The following is a 16,848-nucleotide window of genomic DNA, read 5'->3' on the forward strand; positions in this document are numbered from 1 at the left end:
TGTGGGGGCTTGGAGTCTAAGTTTGGACGGGGACCTGGACCCCTTGATAGGAGAGTGGTGGGTTGGTCCGGCTTGTGTCTGGGGTACAGGCGGGACATGTGTTTTTGGGCTACCTAGCTGGACACATTGATTTACGAATCGCCGGGTAATCCGATACGGCTTGTCTACAGTCTAGCACCGTAGTAAGAACTGGAAGAGGAAAGATGATGAAATGGATCTATTTGCTCAACTCTTGCTTGATAGTAGAACAGGTGCTTACAGAGAATGGTTAGATAATGAACTAAATATGACTGCTAATAATAAACATACATAAGGATTCACTATTAGCATTACTTTCCACAAAATGGAAACCCAGCAAACTATAAAACTTATCATACCCTTTGAAGTCGGGAAATTATTCCCACTAGTCATGTAAGTCTTACGAGTACATTGTGTACTCAGGGTTTATTTACCCCTGTTGCAGGTGCAGCTTGAAGAGTAGTTGTTGTGTGGAGGATTTTTCTGGTGGGCATAGACGGATTCTTGTATTTTACCGTTAGATGTTTTATTGTAATTCTGTTGTTTAAATTCCGCACTCTGAGCTTAGTATTGTAATAATGTATTTCTGAGAACCCTTGTTGTATGAAATGGACTAACTATTGTAAACTCGTTCTCATTATTGGATCCTGGGGAAAAATATGGATTATTTGAGTTCTACCTTGGGGTGTGCTCGACGGAACTGCTCGATGTAGCTAGCTTTTGGGGTGCTTAGTATCTGGTGGAAGACGAGCGTCTTCGTAAGTGTGCTATTTCGGACGGTTCTGCCATCCCGACCAGGTCTCCTGGTCGGAGGTGCCGGTCGAGGATTGGATCGTGGTCTCGGCCTGTCATTGTGTATCTGGGCCGGCCCAGATGCGCGTTGTCGCTACGCCGCCTACTGAGCCAAGTATTACAGGGAAGCGGGTCCATTAGAGACCCCGGATTTATGATCCATACACAGCAGGAGCATCCATAAGCAAATAGATCAGTTCTATTGCAAGGAAAGGGTTAGGCATTTATCCTTGTTACCCATGATGTCACCTGAACACTAAACAGCCTCAAGAACAAACTCAGTGGAACAACATTTTCAGATGAAAGATATAATAACAGCAGCATACCTGATCCTTTGGTTCAAGGCTAAACGTTGTTCATGTGTTGGATCATTGCAGGGCTTAGCTGTCTCGTCATTGTTCTCATTCCAGCAGCACGACAAGGTCCTGGTGCCTCACTATTGCATCCTTTCCTGAAGGTAAAACAAACAGGGAACGGTGAGATCCAGAGAAACAAATTGAAAACCAAACGCAGTAGGGCATATTTGGTAACAGTGAAGTAAGCACAAGTAAAGTACTAACCCAAACAAACTTGCAGGCCTTGTTTAGTTGTTCCCAACTCTCAACTTTGGCACTACGCAAAAAGAAGATTCCCCGTCACATTAAATTTGTGGTACATGCAAGGAGTACTAAATGTAGACGAAATCAAAAACTAATTGCACAGTTAGGTTGTACTTTGCGAAACGAACATTTTGAGCCTAATTAGTCAACGATTGGACAATTATTACCAAATACAAACTAATTGCACAATTATTTTGGGCATATAGAAATTTACCTATATGGCCCTCTTAAAACTCAGGCTTCCTTTCTTGGTCCTGAAAATTTCCAACTTACCTATTTGGCCTCTAATTCGACTTTCGATTCCTTATCTGGCCTTCTCGTCAATTCGACCCTGTAACGATGTTAGATGAGAGACGAAAAGTCGATTCTACCCCTGGACGATAAAGCATCGTTTTTGATAGTTTAGAGTTCAGTTTTTGATATTTTATAATTCAAATTATGTACTGTACATTTTGTAGATGCTTGTAAATTGCATATGTTTCATTTTGAGCATTATTTTCACTTCTTGCACATAATTTTAGAGCACATCATAACTACAGCATTAGCACGCATTTTTTTCCAGACATGGAGCCAATTGCACATATAAATTTAGTTCGCATATTTTTTATATCTCAAATAAATTCAGTTCGTACATACTGGACATCTAAAATAAATTCAGTTCGCACATAAGTCAAATAAATTTAGTTGTCACATGCACAAGCTAGTGCTACACACATGAGAAATCATAGGCTGAGCCTTCTTTTACTTCTTGTACTCATCGTCGGGCTAGTAGGCTGAGAAGTTTTGCTTCGTGTGTCCATTGCGGGGCTGTCAAGTATCACCTTTGGCTTGTTTACCGCCTCTTTGCCAAGCACTTTCTTTTTCGTTTTCAATGTGACCTTTTTTTTAGCCTTGGCCTTCCTAGGTTGATCTGTGTGGGCAGGGAAATCAATGAAAAGTGCATCGGGTTGATTGGAGCTACTCCTTGACCTGGACATGTGAATATAGGGCAGCAATGATTTTTAGCAAATAGAAATAGGAACAATGAAAAAAAATCAGAGTTGGAAATAATACCTTTTTGATGTGCCTGAGTTGGAGTTACCATATTTCCCCTTTTTCTTACTTGATATCTCCAAGGATTGGCTATGGTAAGAGACGGGCAATCTATTTAGTATCTAAGACAAATAGTCATTCATGATGGCATAAATTCATATTTTCAGCACTAGTGATAAGTACCTTTTAGATGTGTTGGGAGTACAATCAACAGATTTTCTCTTTTTCTTAGCAGTAGTTTCCAAGCTTTGACTATGGTGAGACAGTAGAAACATAGAATCAATCATAAGTTTGAAGTGAACATGGAAGTAAGTTTGATATTGCAAGGGATATGAAATTGCAAACCTTGGTGGAAAAGACATGGATGCAGATGGTGCTTCTTCCAAAGGCATAATGGAACTTTCAGCAGATTTGTTGTTTTTTACCCTCTTCTTTGATTCTCCTCTGCAATGTCAAAAATAAGAAAGTCACTAATATGTTTTTTATTAAAAGCAGAGAAAGAGTAGACAAATTGTTACTACATAATCTCCTCATCAACACCTACATGTTCGTTCTGTGGTAGTGGATTTTTAAGGTAATCATCCTCAACCGGATCTGTGTTGGTGTTAACTGGCTCTGTGTTGGTGTCCACTGCCTCTGTGTTGTTGTCAGGCTGCCTTTCATCATTAAAATCCCACTCAGAGATTGACTCAAAAGCATCACAAGGACCACAATATGCAATGAACATGATGATAATCTTGCTCTTAGAGTGCTTACTAAACATATTCATCAATTGTTGGTCAGATGTTATTTCTGGAAAGCTTTTTAGAACTTCATCATAATATTGAACATGGGCAGCTTCCAAATAACCTTTCTACCACTGATTCAACAAGATCCTTATAATTTGTCAAGTCCGAATCCACAACCATCTCAAAGCTAAAACATTTAATATCCTTTCTGCACTTCTTTCTGTTGCCCAACAATTTAATTTTCAACAAGAAACTTGAATTTGGATCAAATCTGCTATTTCTACAAGAAACCTAAGTAACGCAAACAAGATCTACAAATGCATGTCTAGTACTGCAGTTGAACAAAAAAAGATGGACTCACCCGTCGAGCCAATCAGTCTCCACTACTTGCGGTTCATCGACAGCTGCACCATTGGTGACGGTTGCTGCAGGGCCCGAACCGGCGTCGCCTGAACCATGGGCAGCACCCGCCGCTTGGTGCCGAGCAGCTGGCCCCGCTGCCTCAACGCCGCTTGGTGCCGAGCAGCTGGCCCTGCTGCCTCGACGCGCGCGGCTCGCTCTGCTGGCTGGGCGCGCGCGGAAGGTCCGGCCGCCTGGGCGCACGTGAAAGCGCCCGCTGCCTCGGGGCCCGCGGCTCGCCCTGCCGCCTCGACCGCGCGCGGCTGGCCCGGCCGCCTGGGCGTGCACGGGAGCACCGGCCACCTGGGCGTGCGCCACCTGGGAACGCCGCGCGGAGCAGGCCTGGGCGAGAGCCGGCACAACCCCTGCCGAGGAGCGCGACGCCGCTCCTGCCTCTGCCTGGGCGAGCGTCGGCCCAGCCACCGCCGGGGAGCACCAACCCTGCGCTGGCCCAACAGCCGCCCCGGGGGACGCGACCCCGCTCGCGAGCGTGGCCCGGTCCGCAGGGGCGCAGGGACGCGCGGGATGGCCTCCGCCGCTGCCTCGCAAGCCGCTGGAGGCTCCTTCGCCTGCGCCGACTCCGCCTCCATCCGCACGGGCGCAGGAGCTGTCCGCCTCGAAGCTTTTTTCCCGATCCGGTCTGAGTCGTGCGTTACTGGGAGAAAAGGAGATGTAGTGAAGGGTAATCATGTCATTTCGCATTAGTCTTCAGTGGGACTTCACGGTGCCCTCAAACAGAACTGACGGGAAGGCCATACAAGGAATCGAAAATTGGATTGGAGGCCAAATAGGTAAGTTAGAAATTTTCAAGGCCAAGAAAGAAAGACTGAGTTTTAAGAGGGCCATGTAGGTAATTTTCTCATATATATATATATATATATATATATATATATATACACACACACTTGGTGAAGAATATTATTCTACATCATAAGTCAAAACTGATTAGAAAAAAATAATGAGTAATACTGAACCGTATCCGGCATCAGTCAGCACTACACCAGTATCCTAAAATACTGAATAATATTGAAACGCGAGTACTGAACAGTACTGAATTTTGTTCAGTATAACAGCTTGGTGTAGAATATACTGAATAAAATTTAATACTGTTCAGTAGATGCGTTTCAGTATTTTCGAGGTACTGGGTGTAGTATTAATTGATACTGAACACGATTCAATAATATTCAGTATTTTTTCAGGTCAATTTTAGTTTGTGACGTAGAATATTTAGAATAGCCCACCCTCACCACCACCATGCATGCATGACAGCATGGGAGTGTAGTGTACGTACAGTGTGGGTGGTGGCGCACTGGCGCGTGTACGTGGTGCATGTGATGCGAATGTACGTAACTGCTGGCGGCATGTAGGTGCATCTGCTATCGCGCGCGTGCACACTTGTAACAAGGCGCGGACGACCGGAGGGGCCACGACCATGGTCGACAGCGGAGAGAAATGGCCCCGTTCGCTTGAATTTAGCTGAAAAAATAAATCAAAATACTTGTCCGACTAAATTATTATAAAAAAATATTATTTCAACTAGAAAAAAAAATCAAACAAGCTGAATTTTAAGACAATCGAACGCGGGGCAAGTCAGTGGCGTGACGGCACCAACGACGCAACATGGATGTCGATGATGACAATGACGACGACGACGGATGCATGGGCGAATCATCTCCGTCTGGACTACTCTATCTTTCTTTCCATCTGCAACCTTTTTTTTTTGCCGCCTTGGCAACTGCCACGCCACGGCAGCCTTTTTTTTTGCCGCCTGGGCAACTGCCACGCCACGGCACGGCACGGTGCGTCGTCAGTTCATATAGAATAGAAGAAGGCTCTCTTCGTCTGAGCTTATAAGCAAGAATTAGTCATATAAATTAGCAGCGGCGAAGCCACAATGCATGTGTCGGGGTCATGCGACTCCGATAACTTTGTACGAATCAGTAGAACCCCGCGTATTCCGGCCAGCTACGACCCCATCAGATTGAGTTCATGAATCTGTGCGACCCCGGCAGCAGTTTAGTCTAGATTCGCCGCTGTAAATCAGCCGCAGCAGCAATAAGTCCTGCCGAACAGAGCCAAAGATTACAGATAGATGCCCGCCTCGGCTGCCGCCTGCCGCCATGCCAACATTAGCGCACGCACGCATCCGTCTCCCGGCCGCCTTTCCTCTCCGATGGCCGCTGCCGTGTGCCGTCTCCATCCGCAACCCGGGCTGCATGCGCCCGCAACCATCCCGTCGTCGGTCTCACACGTCTCACACCCGTCGCGCGCGCTCGGCAACCGCCCTCGGCCCGGCGGCCCCGTGGCTTTTTCGGGCGGTGCGTGCCGCCTGTGCTATGCTGTGTGCCTCGCGCGTCGGCACCCACCAGTCCACCACACCGCACCAGAGCACCAGTCACAGACTCTTCTCTTATAATTCATATTTTTTTACTTATTTTTTTAGCCGAAACAGTATTTTATCTCACAGCAAATCAGTCGGAACAGTGTTTTGAGTTTTTTTTTTTTAGCGAAGCTAAAGGGGCTGACGGATCGCGCGCGGCCCAGTGTCAGGTCCATAAATACGCGCCCGCACCCCGCGTCCACCTGCCACTCCTCCTTTCCCCTCTGCGGCTCCGCCAGTGCCAGGGGTGGGTGCTCGCTCAGACGCGCACTCCGCCAACGCAACCGCCTCGCCAGTCGCCACCAACACCGCCGCACGCATCAGTCCGTTCCTCCCGCCTGGGCGGGGTAGGCGGGGTAAGTCGCTGCAGCCGCCGCCGGCCTTTCTTCTTTCTTTATACAATCCGGCACGCGCACCGAAAGAAAACCCCGGCCGCGGCCTGCTTGTGCCCCCCTGGCCTCCGCTCACACACACCACTCGGCTTCTCCTCCTCGTGCCGCCTGCAGGTTTGGCCGCACTTGACACACAGAGAGGCAGAGCAGAGCAGCCGGAGGGACAGCGGCCATGGGGGACGCCGCGCCGCCGGCGCCCGGGACCCTGCAGAAGAGCTACTTCGACGTGCTGGGGATCTGCTGCCCCTCCGAGGTGCCCCTCGTCGAGAAGCTGCTGCACCCGCTGCCCGGCGTCAGCACCGTCACCGTCATCGTCCCCTCCCGCACCGTCATCGTGCTCCACGACGCCGCCGCCACGTCGCCCGCACAAATCGGTATGCGTGCCCTTCCCTTTTATTTTCCGACCATCGTCCGTCCCGCTCGAGATGGCCGGCCGTTCCGCGTCGCCACGCGCCGGAGACGAGACCAGACGGGACCGCGACCGGACGTGGACTACTACTACTTGCTAGTCCCCGTCCCCGACCGGAGTCCGCCGCCGCCCACCCGACTCAACCTGCACTTACGACGACATTAAATATGGACGCCGCCGCCAATCCCAACACGCAATCTTGCGCGTTTTTTCCCCCATCTCCTCCTCAAATAAAATTACAAAAAAAACAAAGGATCGGACTCTCTGTTCATGCTTAAGCACCCGGGGAATATGTTTGGCAATGCAGGGATCACGCAAACCTCGTTTCTTTGCAAAGCAACACGCAAAGCTCGTCTTTTTCCCCATTCTTTTCGACGACGAATCCGCTGCAATTTCTCTGCTTCGATTCAGTTTCATTTAATTTGATTCATCCATCCCTTTTTTTTTTTTGGGGGGGGGGGGGGGGGGGGGGGGGGGGGGGGGTGCAGTGTTTGATGTGACCGTAGCAGCAATGATAACATGGCTGCTACTGCTTTGCTCCTGCACGATTTTGTTCGTACTACCATGCAGTGGCTGCGAGCAGTCCAGTTCTTCTTCTTCATCATCAATCGTCACGAGTGTTGAAGAATTGGAGGCTTGGAGCCCTGCATCGCCGGTACGAAAAGAAAAAGAAAAAAAACTGTCGGTGGTGAACTGAGGAACCTCCTCCTGAGACCTGAGTTCGCAGGGATCGTACAGATAGGTTGTTGCTGTCACGGGGATTTTTGGTGCAAGTGCCAACAGATTGCCACCTGATGACTGATGTCAAGGCCGCCGTGAAGAAAAGTCTCTCGGTCTCAAGCGAGGCCAGAGAGTTGAAATCGCCATGCACCACGCGCTGCTCGTGTGGAAATCTCACTCTGAATTTACCCAATCGTCCCTAACATTTATTAGATTTATTTTAAATAAATCGTCCCTAACATTTACTACATTTATATTTTTAAAAGAAAATTAACACTTATCTCTGAGATGCACTAATAACAACTGCATGTTCTATATACGGAGTTGCCGATTTTCTTTTTCTGTTTTTTTTGTTTGTTTTTTGACAACAGTGCTTGCCAATTTCGCCTGCATTTCTCGCAGTCGTCACATTCATACGATGAACGTCTCTGAACGTTGGTTGACCGGATCTTGTGCTTGCTTTTTTTCTTTTTCCTTCAGTCAAGGCGTTGAACCAGGCGAGGCTGGAGGCGTCTGTTCGAGCTTACGGCAGTGGCTCCGAGGAGAAGGTAGCCAACAAATGGCCGAGTCCGTACGTTCTTTTCTGCGGGGTTTTCCTGGTCGTGTCGCTCTTCAAGCACTTCTGGCCTCCCCTGAAATGGTTCGCGCTGGTGGCGGCGGCTGCCGGCCTGCCGCCGATCGTTCTAAGGAGCTTTGCAGCTGCCCGGAGGCTCACCCTTGATGTCAACATACTCATGCTGATTGCAGGTAAACAATCCCCTCCCCTCCTTCTGCTTCACCACAGGTTGACAGGGATGGTGTGTCCTCTGCTTGAATTGCTCTTCATTTAACACCGAGAATTATTCTTCAGTTGCATCACATAATGGTGCTGGGCCCAGTAAATAGGAACTCATTTTCATTGGCCCCATTCGCTTCGCTGAAAAAACAAGCCGAAACACTGTTCCGGCTGATTTGTTGTGAGAGAAAAATACTGTTCCGACTTAAAAAACAAGCTGAAAAGTACGGATTATAAGAGAAGCGAACAGGGCCATTATGTCTTAATCAACCGTTGCTCATGTATGTAAACCCCGACAGATACCCGCACTTTGGGGCTAATAATTCTGCACTTAACATATCTGTCCATGTGAGGGACGGGGTTGTGCAAAAAAAGAGGGGCCATGCAAGTTGTTTTTCCTGAACCAATATGGTGGCTCCATAGTGGGAGGGAGGGCCGAACCGATCCGGCACCCAAAAAAAGTTTATGTCTCACTTGCCCAACCTTTTTTCTTTCTCTTCGTAAGGTCCTGGAGGGACCTCGGCTTTCCACTGCACTAAAGGGATATGTGATGTGGTGCTAATGTATATGCTACAAGAACAGAGTGTGCATGCTTTTCTTCAGTATGGTGATGTGATGTGGACCTTAACAGGGGAATTGTATTCCTTTAGGATGAAGCCACATATCGTTTGAATCGAACTTTCTGGATCGGTTTTGTTTGTGGTGTTGATATTGCTCTATCCGATATATGCATACAACACGTATCAAAGGAATCGCCACAACAGCTTGCGGTCTGTATGTATAGTCACCACCATATATATTTCTTTGTTGGCACTACCCTCTCACCTAGGATGGTCCATGCTATCTTGCCATCACATAGAAACTGTTCCTTGTTATTGTATTTATGACACTTGTTTTTAGGTTCTGCCATGGCATGAATGCCTGGTTTTTCTGTAGATGGATGGAATGCTAAATTGTAGAGTTTGATGTCTTATTTGATCTATTTGCAGTTTCTGGGGCTATAGCTCTGAAGGACTATTCTGAGGCTGGGTTCATTGTTTTCCTGTTCACTACAGCTGAATGGCTTGAGACCAGGGCGAGCCACAAGGCATTTCCCATCTCTTTCAAGCAGTTTATTTTGCATTTAAGAAATAATCATAGATGCGATCTCTGAGGCCACACGTGAACCCACTGCACAGAGAAGGATCTAATTCTTCTTGGCCAGTCACGTTTGTGAGCGCATGTTCGTACTGATGCAATACGCTGAGTGGATGCGCACTCTCCCCACTGATGGACTGATGAACAGATTTCGGTCTGCCATTTGGGGCATGGCTTGGACCAGAGTCAGGTCCACATTGCTGATTGTACCACCATTTTAAGATGCTGATGAGAGCATGGTGTTGATGCCCACCTGAAAGCTCTCAAAGTCAAGACAAATAACTTTATATCTAGTGGACTCAAACATGCACATACACTCATACATGTGTAAAGCAGATTAGGAAACCTTATAACCAACAACCAAAAGCAGCATGTTTTAAGAAAAGCAGATAGTAGTTGCATATACATACGCTCATACATTTGTAAAATATGTGTTAGAGGCAATATTTGCATTTTCTCTCAGAAAGATCTAATTGAATGATTGCTTGACATGTAGGCGACTGCTGGGATGTCATCGCTGATGAGCATGACACCGCAGAAGGCTGTTCTAGCAGAGACTGGGGAGGTGGTCGCAGCTCAGGATGTCAAGGTGAATACAGTAATAGCTGTCAAAGCTGGGGAAGTCGTCCCAATTGACGGTGTGGTTGTGGATGGACGGAGCGAGGTTGATGAAAGTACCCTGACTGGGGAGTCCTTCCCAGTTGCGAAGCAGCCAGACTCCCAGGTCTGGGCCGGCACGCTCAACATAGATGGTAATACATAGTATTGCATTGCAGCTTGAACTGACATGTATTAAGTGGCTAGAATAAGCTCCTGATCTTGTGATGATTCTGTATTGGTGCTGTCGCAGGCTATATTGCTGTCAGGACGACAGCTATGTCTGACCACTCTGCAGTGGCTAAAATGGCACGGCTAGTTGAAGAAGCACAAAACAGTAGGTCCAAAACTCAGAGGCTGATTGATACATGTGCCAAGTACTATACGCCCGGTAAGCCAGATATAAGAGACTACTCTTTGTTAGAGCAAATAGGAATAGTACCACATTGTGTACCCACGTGAGGTGTTAGTCCTGTGTATCCTATATAATCAGCCCATGAGGCCCAATGCAATACAACACAATCTCCACCAATTATATTCTCCTTCATGGTATCATTCGCCTAGGTTTAGATCCTAACCCTAGCCGCCGCCGCTTCCGCACCGCGCGCCCCCGGGGAGAAATCGATCTCCGCCGGGGGCAGCGCCACCTCTTTAGGCGCCGGATCCTATTGATCCCGCGCCCTCTTCGTCGTCGTCAAGCGGCAGATCGGGTCTTCTCGCGGCGCCGCGCTACCTCGCTGCCCTCTCCGCACTCGCCGTGGAGGATGCTGGGCGTCGCCCCATCCCGTGCCACCGTGGTGGTGGCCCGGGCAGATCGACCCCAACACCGTGCCGCCATGGTGGTGGCCGGCCAATCTGCGTCATCCTCGTGCGACCTCGCGTGACCACGACCCGCCGTGCGCCCCGCCCCGTCCGACTCGGGCAGCTCGTGCCGCGAGCCGGGACGAGCCGCGCTGAGGAGCACTGTTGCCGGGGTACACCTGATCTGTTGCTGCTGTATCTTTTTGGTTTGCTCGATCACTGATCGGGATTGAGTCGCCCATCGCCAGTCGACCTCGCGCATACCTACTCCGGCATCGGCATCGACTACACTGACATCTACATCTTCGACTGTGCGGCCTGGCCAGGGAAGGCGATGCCGAGGGGACGCCTTCCTGCGTCGCTTCTCGGTCATTCAGTCCGCATGTCTACATCGTCGGTTCGTCGTCACCACCACAGATCGGGACGCCTCCGCCGACTTCTTCCATCACCGCTCCACCTCGCGCGTACTCGGTCCGTACAACCGATTATGCACGATCCACCCGGCTCCCGTGACGTCCATCGTCGAGTACTACGCGCATCTTCTCCGAGCAACAGGGCTGCTGGCTTGCTGCCGTGTCGCCTCGTCGGGCTGCAGCACCGCCGCCCGTGTGTCCGCTTCGCCGTTGCATCTACATCACCGTCCCCTGTGCATCGACGACTGTACTGCGCACTCTTTGCTGCGCCATCCGTCTGCACAAGGTCTTCGTCCTGCTGATTGGGTCTTCGTCATCGAGCTGCCGCTACCCGCACCGTCGCTGAGCCATGCTCGCCAGTCACACCCCTCGCATCGTCGCTGAGCCCTGCTCGCCGATGCGTCTGCTCTCGCATTGCTTCTTCTTCGTCCAGCACAACCACGTCGACAACATCACCGTGGTTGGGGCCCTCTACCTTGTACGCCCGGTATTGGCAACACCGATGCGTGCTTTCGTCCCCGATGTGTTGCTGGGACTGGCAAACCCAGCCCACGCCTCGGCACACAGGTGGCTTGACTGCATCGACTTCGGCATCGACCCTCCCGTTCCTACCCCGTCTGCCTCGACTGCGTCGTCGCCTTTCTTCTACGTCTACGACGGCCTTGACTGCGTTGACTTCGGCATCGCCCCCTTCCACGACGACTGCCTCGACGCGTCTCCGTCATCATCATGGCGCCCCTCGCGCGCCTGCAGCTCCATCGACATGGCAACCCGACCACAACTACGTCGACCTCGGCCATCTTCAGCACGGCTTCTTCGACCACGGCTATTGCGCCCTCACGCTCGGCTACCTCGACATCGGCACAAAGGGCTACCGCCTTGCATGAGGACTCATCGGCTTCTTCTCCAGCCACAGCATACGCGACGCATCAACTGTTATGACTGCGGGGGAATGTCAGCTTTGTCAGCTTCTTCTCCAGTCTCACCGTTTGTAGCGCTCCCGCTGTAACTGCGGGGGGATGTTAGAGCAAATAGGAATAGTACCACATTGTGTACCCACGTGAGGTGTTAGTCCTGTGTATCCTATATAATCAGCCCATGAGGCCCAATGCAATACAACACAATCTCCACCAATTATATTATCCATCACTCTTGCTATAGTTTTACCTTTTCTAGATGCTTATTACTGCAAATAGTTAAAAAGGGCGTACCCAGTGCAGAGAGCTCCCGCTCTGTGCGGGGTCTGGGGAAGGGTGTCAGTGGCAAGCCTTACCCTCGCCTATGCAATGCGAGGAGACCGCGACTCGAACCCGGGACCTTCCGGTCACAGGCGGCAAGACTCTACCGCTTGCACCAGGCCCGCCCTTCTATTACTGCAAATAGTTACTAGGGAAAAAATAAGTTATACAAGATGGTTTTCCCCTTACTGTTATCTTGCATTGTACCTTCAGCTGTTGTTGTCATGGCTGCGGGGGTAGCAGTGATTCCTGTGGTGGTCAGAGCACACAACCTCAAACACTGGTTCCAATTGGCCCTGGTCCTTCTAGTGAGTGCTTGCCCATGTGCTCTAGTGCTGTCGACGCCGGTTGCTACCTTCTGTGCTCTTCTGACGGCTGCGAGGACAGGGCTCCTTATCAAAGGAGGGGATGTCCTTGAAACCTTGGCAAGGATCAAAATTGCTGCTTTTGATAAAACAGGTACAATCACTAGAGGAGAGTTCAGTGTTGAGGAATTCCAGGCAGTTGGTGAACTTGTCCCCATGCAACAACTACTTTACTGGTGAGTGCTGTGTCCTCTGTAATTTGCGCCTTGCACAAGGTTCCTTTGGGTGTATATAAACTCAATTCCATGGCTATTGCAGGGTTTCAAGCATTGAAAGCAGATCAAGCCACCCAATGGCATCTGTGCTAGTTGACTGTGCCCAGTCAAAGTCAGTCGAACCCAAATCTGATAATGTTACTGAGTTTCAAATCTACCCCGGCGAGGGGATTTATGGTGAAATCGATGGGGAAGGTGTCTATATTGGAAATAAAAGAATCTTGTCAAGGGCCTCATGTGAAACAGGTTGGTTAACACATGAACTCGGTATTTCCAAAAAATATGTTGCTAGTTATCTAGTGGCACAGACATAGTGAAGTAGTGATACCAATGTACCACTCATGAAGTCACTTCCACTGTTCCACAGCACATAGCAAGTTTTATGTTTCAGGGATATTAATTAACAATTATCAACTCGAAAAACGTCTGTATTTGTTCTTCACCCATATTGTTGTCTGACTGGAACATGGTTGCATTAGTTATTTAACTAAAAATAGGATTTTTGTGTTTTTATTGTGTAATAAACAAAGCACAGTTTCTATTGAACTTTTTTTTTGCAGTAAATACTGCCACTTCCACATTTAACCTTTGAATAACTCCATGGCCCTTTCTTTGCTCTAGTTCGTGACATGAAAGATATGAAAGGAGTTACCATCGGTTATGTTGCCTGCAAAGGGCAATTGATCGGAGTATTTACTCTCTCGGATTACTGCCGAACTGGATCAGCTGAGGCCATCAGGGAGCTGAGGTCACTGGGCATCAAGTCAGTGATGCTTACTGGGGATAGTGCTGCAGCAGCTTCATATGCACAGAACCAGGTAAAGAAAAAGACATGGTACTGTTGGTACTGTGCACTTTTATCATTTCTATACAATATGGCAACTTATAATATTGCTGTTTCTGTCTTCTGGCAGCTTGGGAACATACTTGATGAGGTTCACTCTGAACTTCTCCCAGAGGAGAAAGTGAGAATTGTTGATGAACTCAAGGCAAAACATGGCCCTACTCTGATGATCGGTGATGGCATGAATGATGCCCCAGCACTGGCCAAGGCTGACGTTGGAGTCTCGATGGGTGTATCTGGTTCAGCTGTTGCAATGGAGACGAGCCACATAACTCTGATGTCGAATGACATCCGCAGGATACCAAAGGCTGTCCAGCTGGCACGGAGGACGCACCGGACTATCATCGTGAACATCATCTTCTCGGTGATCACCAAGCTTGCAATCGTTGGACTTGCACTCTCTGGACATCCGCTTATCTGGGCAGCCGTCCTCGCAGATGTTGGCACATGCATGCTGGTGATCATGTACAGCATGTTGCTATTGAGATCAAAGGGCGGTCGGAAGGCGAAGAAATGTTGTGCCTCTTCACAGCATGGGTCACACGCAAAGAAGCAATGTGTCTCCCGCCACTGCTCAGATGGTCCGTGCAAGTCGACAGGCTGTTCCAAAGAGTCGTCTGCTGGTAAGCATGGTTGCCATGATCATGCCCACACCCACTGCAAAGAGCCGAGCAATCAGCATCCTACAGAAAAGCATGCTTGTCATGATCACGGCCACAGCCATAACCACTGCAAAGAGCCCAGCAGCCATGTGGTTACGGAAAAGCATGTTTGCCATGACCATGGGAACACCCATAACCACTGCAAAGAGGCAGGCAACCAGCTGCTGCTTGTGGAGAGCCATGGTTGCCATGACCATGGCCATGGCCATAGCCGTGACCATGGCCATAGCCATGACCACTGCAAAGAACTGAGCAGTCCGCACGTCACCAGCAAGCAGGATTGCCATGACCATGAGCACAGCCACTGCAAAGAACCCAAGACTCCGCGTGCTGACAGTGAGGGTGAACATAGGCACGGCGAAGGACACAACCACTCACACGCTACAGGTGAGCATGGCTGCCATGAACATGAACACAGTCACTGCGAGGAGCACAGCCATTCACACTCTGCTGTTGAGCATGCTTGCGAGCACCAGTGTCATGCTGAGCAGCAACCTGTGCACGCTGCAGAAATACACCACTGCCATGACCATGAACAGCATGGGGAGATTGAGGAGCCAGAAAAGGACTGCAATGACCACAGCCACCACTGCTGCCATGAGCCTCACGACAAGGACAAGATCGCAGCCGAGCCAGTTGAAGATGTCACGATTTCAATTGCTGCCCTGCCCAAAGATGAAGGCCACCACCACAGCGAAGAACACAAGGGGGAGCACTGTGGGAAGGCGAAAGACTGCAGCGGCCTCCCTACTCCCACTGACTGTGCTGCAAGCAAGAACTGCTGCAGCGTCAAAGGTGGAGACACCTGCTCGAGCTCGCAGGCTGCGTGTGCCAAGGAGATCAGCCCGTGCTGCAGGAGCTACGTGAAGTGCCCCAGGACGGCGGTGACGACGACGAGGAGCAGCTGTTGTGGCCACAGCGTGCTGAAACTGCCTGAGATCGTGGTAGAGTAGTAGGGTGGGAATTCCACCTGGGAAGAAGGGTGTGCACATATGAGCAACTGTAAGGTGACTCGCCGGCGTAAGACTAAGATCGGCGGTGCAGGGTGTTTGATCTAGTATTCTACCGCCTCTGTTCCAAATTATAAGTCACTTTGACTTTTTTGGTTGGATGAAAAAAAAAATCAAAGCGACCTATAATTTAGAACGGAGGGAGTAGTTAATATATATATATACACACACACACTAAGTACTATATAGGTTTGCTGAAGAAAAATGTAGGATTTTGACCGAGCAGGGGTCTGAAAGGAAGGGCTCTGCTTGGTTTTCCTGCACTGCTTCTCTGTTTGCAACTTCTGTGTGACCACTCTGAGTATTGGTACTGCAATGGAGACTGTCACAAACGAAGAATATAACTGGTGCCGGCCAGGGCCAACACTAATATTCAGAAACTATCCATTTAGCCCCCTTTTAAAATGAGATATTTTTTTCTATGTCCAACGTTTTCTGTTTTAAAATAAATTGATTTATGTGATTGTGGCTAGGAAATTACTGCGTTCTAAAAGGGCCCTTAAAAGTTAGGATCTTCCCCGTGTTTGGGTTCCGGTGAAATCAATGGACGTAGGAACCTTTCCTGCACTTCCTCTATTCCAAACGGCATTTTCAGGAACCTTTCCAACGGAATGGATTCCTATAAAATTCCTTTGATCGCCTAAAGTTGGGGATCAAAGGGGCCTAAAGTTGGGATTTTCTAGGGGTTTTGCCCAGCACTACAAAAACCAATTCTGCATTTCCAACGTAAGAGTCATCAGCGTCCTTGATGCTAACGACAGGCAACTACGCTTGGGCTGGTTTGCTTATAATTCATGACTGAAAGTACTTTTGGTTAGTTTGATGTGAGAGAAAAATACTTTTCGTTGGCTGATAAGCTATGACTTATAAGCCAAATACGACCAAGCGAACAGGCTTAAGTATACAATACTATATTGAAATGTCCTTGTCCACCGGGACATGCAACTAATGGACTTCTCACTCACGGAATGTGTAAACTCCCAACCATACATCATTCACTTAACAGAAAAGTGGATGTCTTTTCCAAGCCCATACGTGCCGTCACACGTATCCAACATTTCAACGCAACAAACCTGACGCAAAATTTATCTACCATTTTTTTATTAGGAACCCACCTAATAAATTGGATAAATACAAAAGTTTTTTTGGAAACAAAAAGTTATACAAACTATCTTTTTTTCCAGAAAGCACCCTGACGTTGAAAAGGGCAAAACTCGGTCCATGCTGCACAGAACACAATTAGTGTGTGTTTGATACTTCTCCTAAACTTTACTATATGTTTGGCTAATAGTTTTTGCGATTGATAAGCCAACTAATGCTGT

The 16,848-nt window shown here is 48.8% G+C and overlaps 1 protein-coding gene across 2 annotated transcripts; it reads left to right on the top strand.

The window, feature by feature from the left end:
• The first annotated feature begins 6,159 nt into the window (after nucleotides 1–6,159).
• LOC136525301 (cadmium/zinc-transporting ATPase HMA2-like) lies at nucleotides 6,160–15,903 on the top strand. Of its 2 annotated transcripts, XM_066518303.1 has the most exons (10): nucleotides 6,160–6,304; nucleotides 6,455–6,714; nucleotides 7,950–8,216; nucleotides 9,234–9,331; nucleotides 9,878–10,133; nucleotides 10,232–10,369; nucleotides 12,644–12,971; nucleotides 13,054–13,256; nucleotides 13,632–13,828; nucleotides 13,925–15,903. In XM_066518303.1, the coding sequence occupies exons 2-10, from the start codon at nucleotides 6,513–6,515 to the stop codon at nucleotides 15,467–15,469; spliced, it is 3,234 nt and encodes a 1,077-aa protein (XP_066374400.1). In that variant the 5' UTR covers nucleotides 6,160–6,304; nucleotides 6,455–6,512; the 3' UTR covers nucleotides 15,470–15,903. The 2 variants fall into 2 exon arrangements, with proteins under 2 accessions (XP_066374400.1, XP_066374401.1); XM_066518304.1 differs by lacking the exons at nucleotides 6,160–6,304; nucleotides 6,455–6,714; nucleotides 9,234–9,331 and having other exon boundaries at nucleotides 8,078–8,216.
• The last annotated feature ends 945 nt before the right edge of the window (nucleotides 15,904–16,848 follow it).

The sequence above is a fragment of the Miscanthus floridulus genome, chromosome 19, assembly GCF_019320115.1.
Source record: "Miscanthus floridulus cultivar M001 chromosome 19, ASM1932011v1, whole genome shotgun sequence".
NCBI classification, from domain to species: Eukaryota; Viridiplantae; Streptophyta; class Magnoliopsida; order Poales; family Poaceae; genus Miscanthus; species Miscanthus floridulus.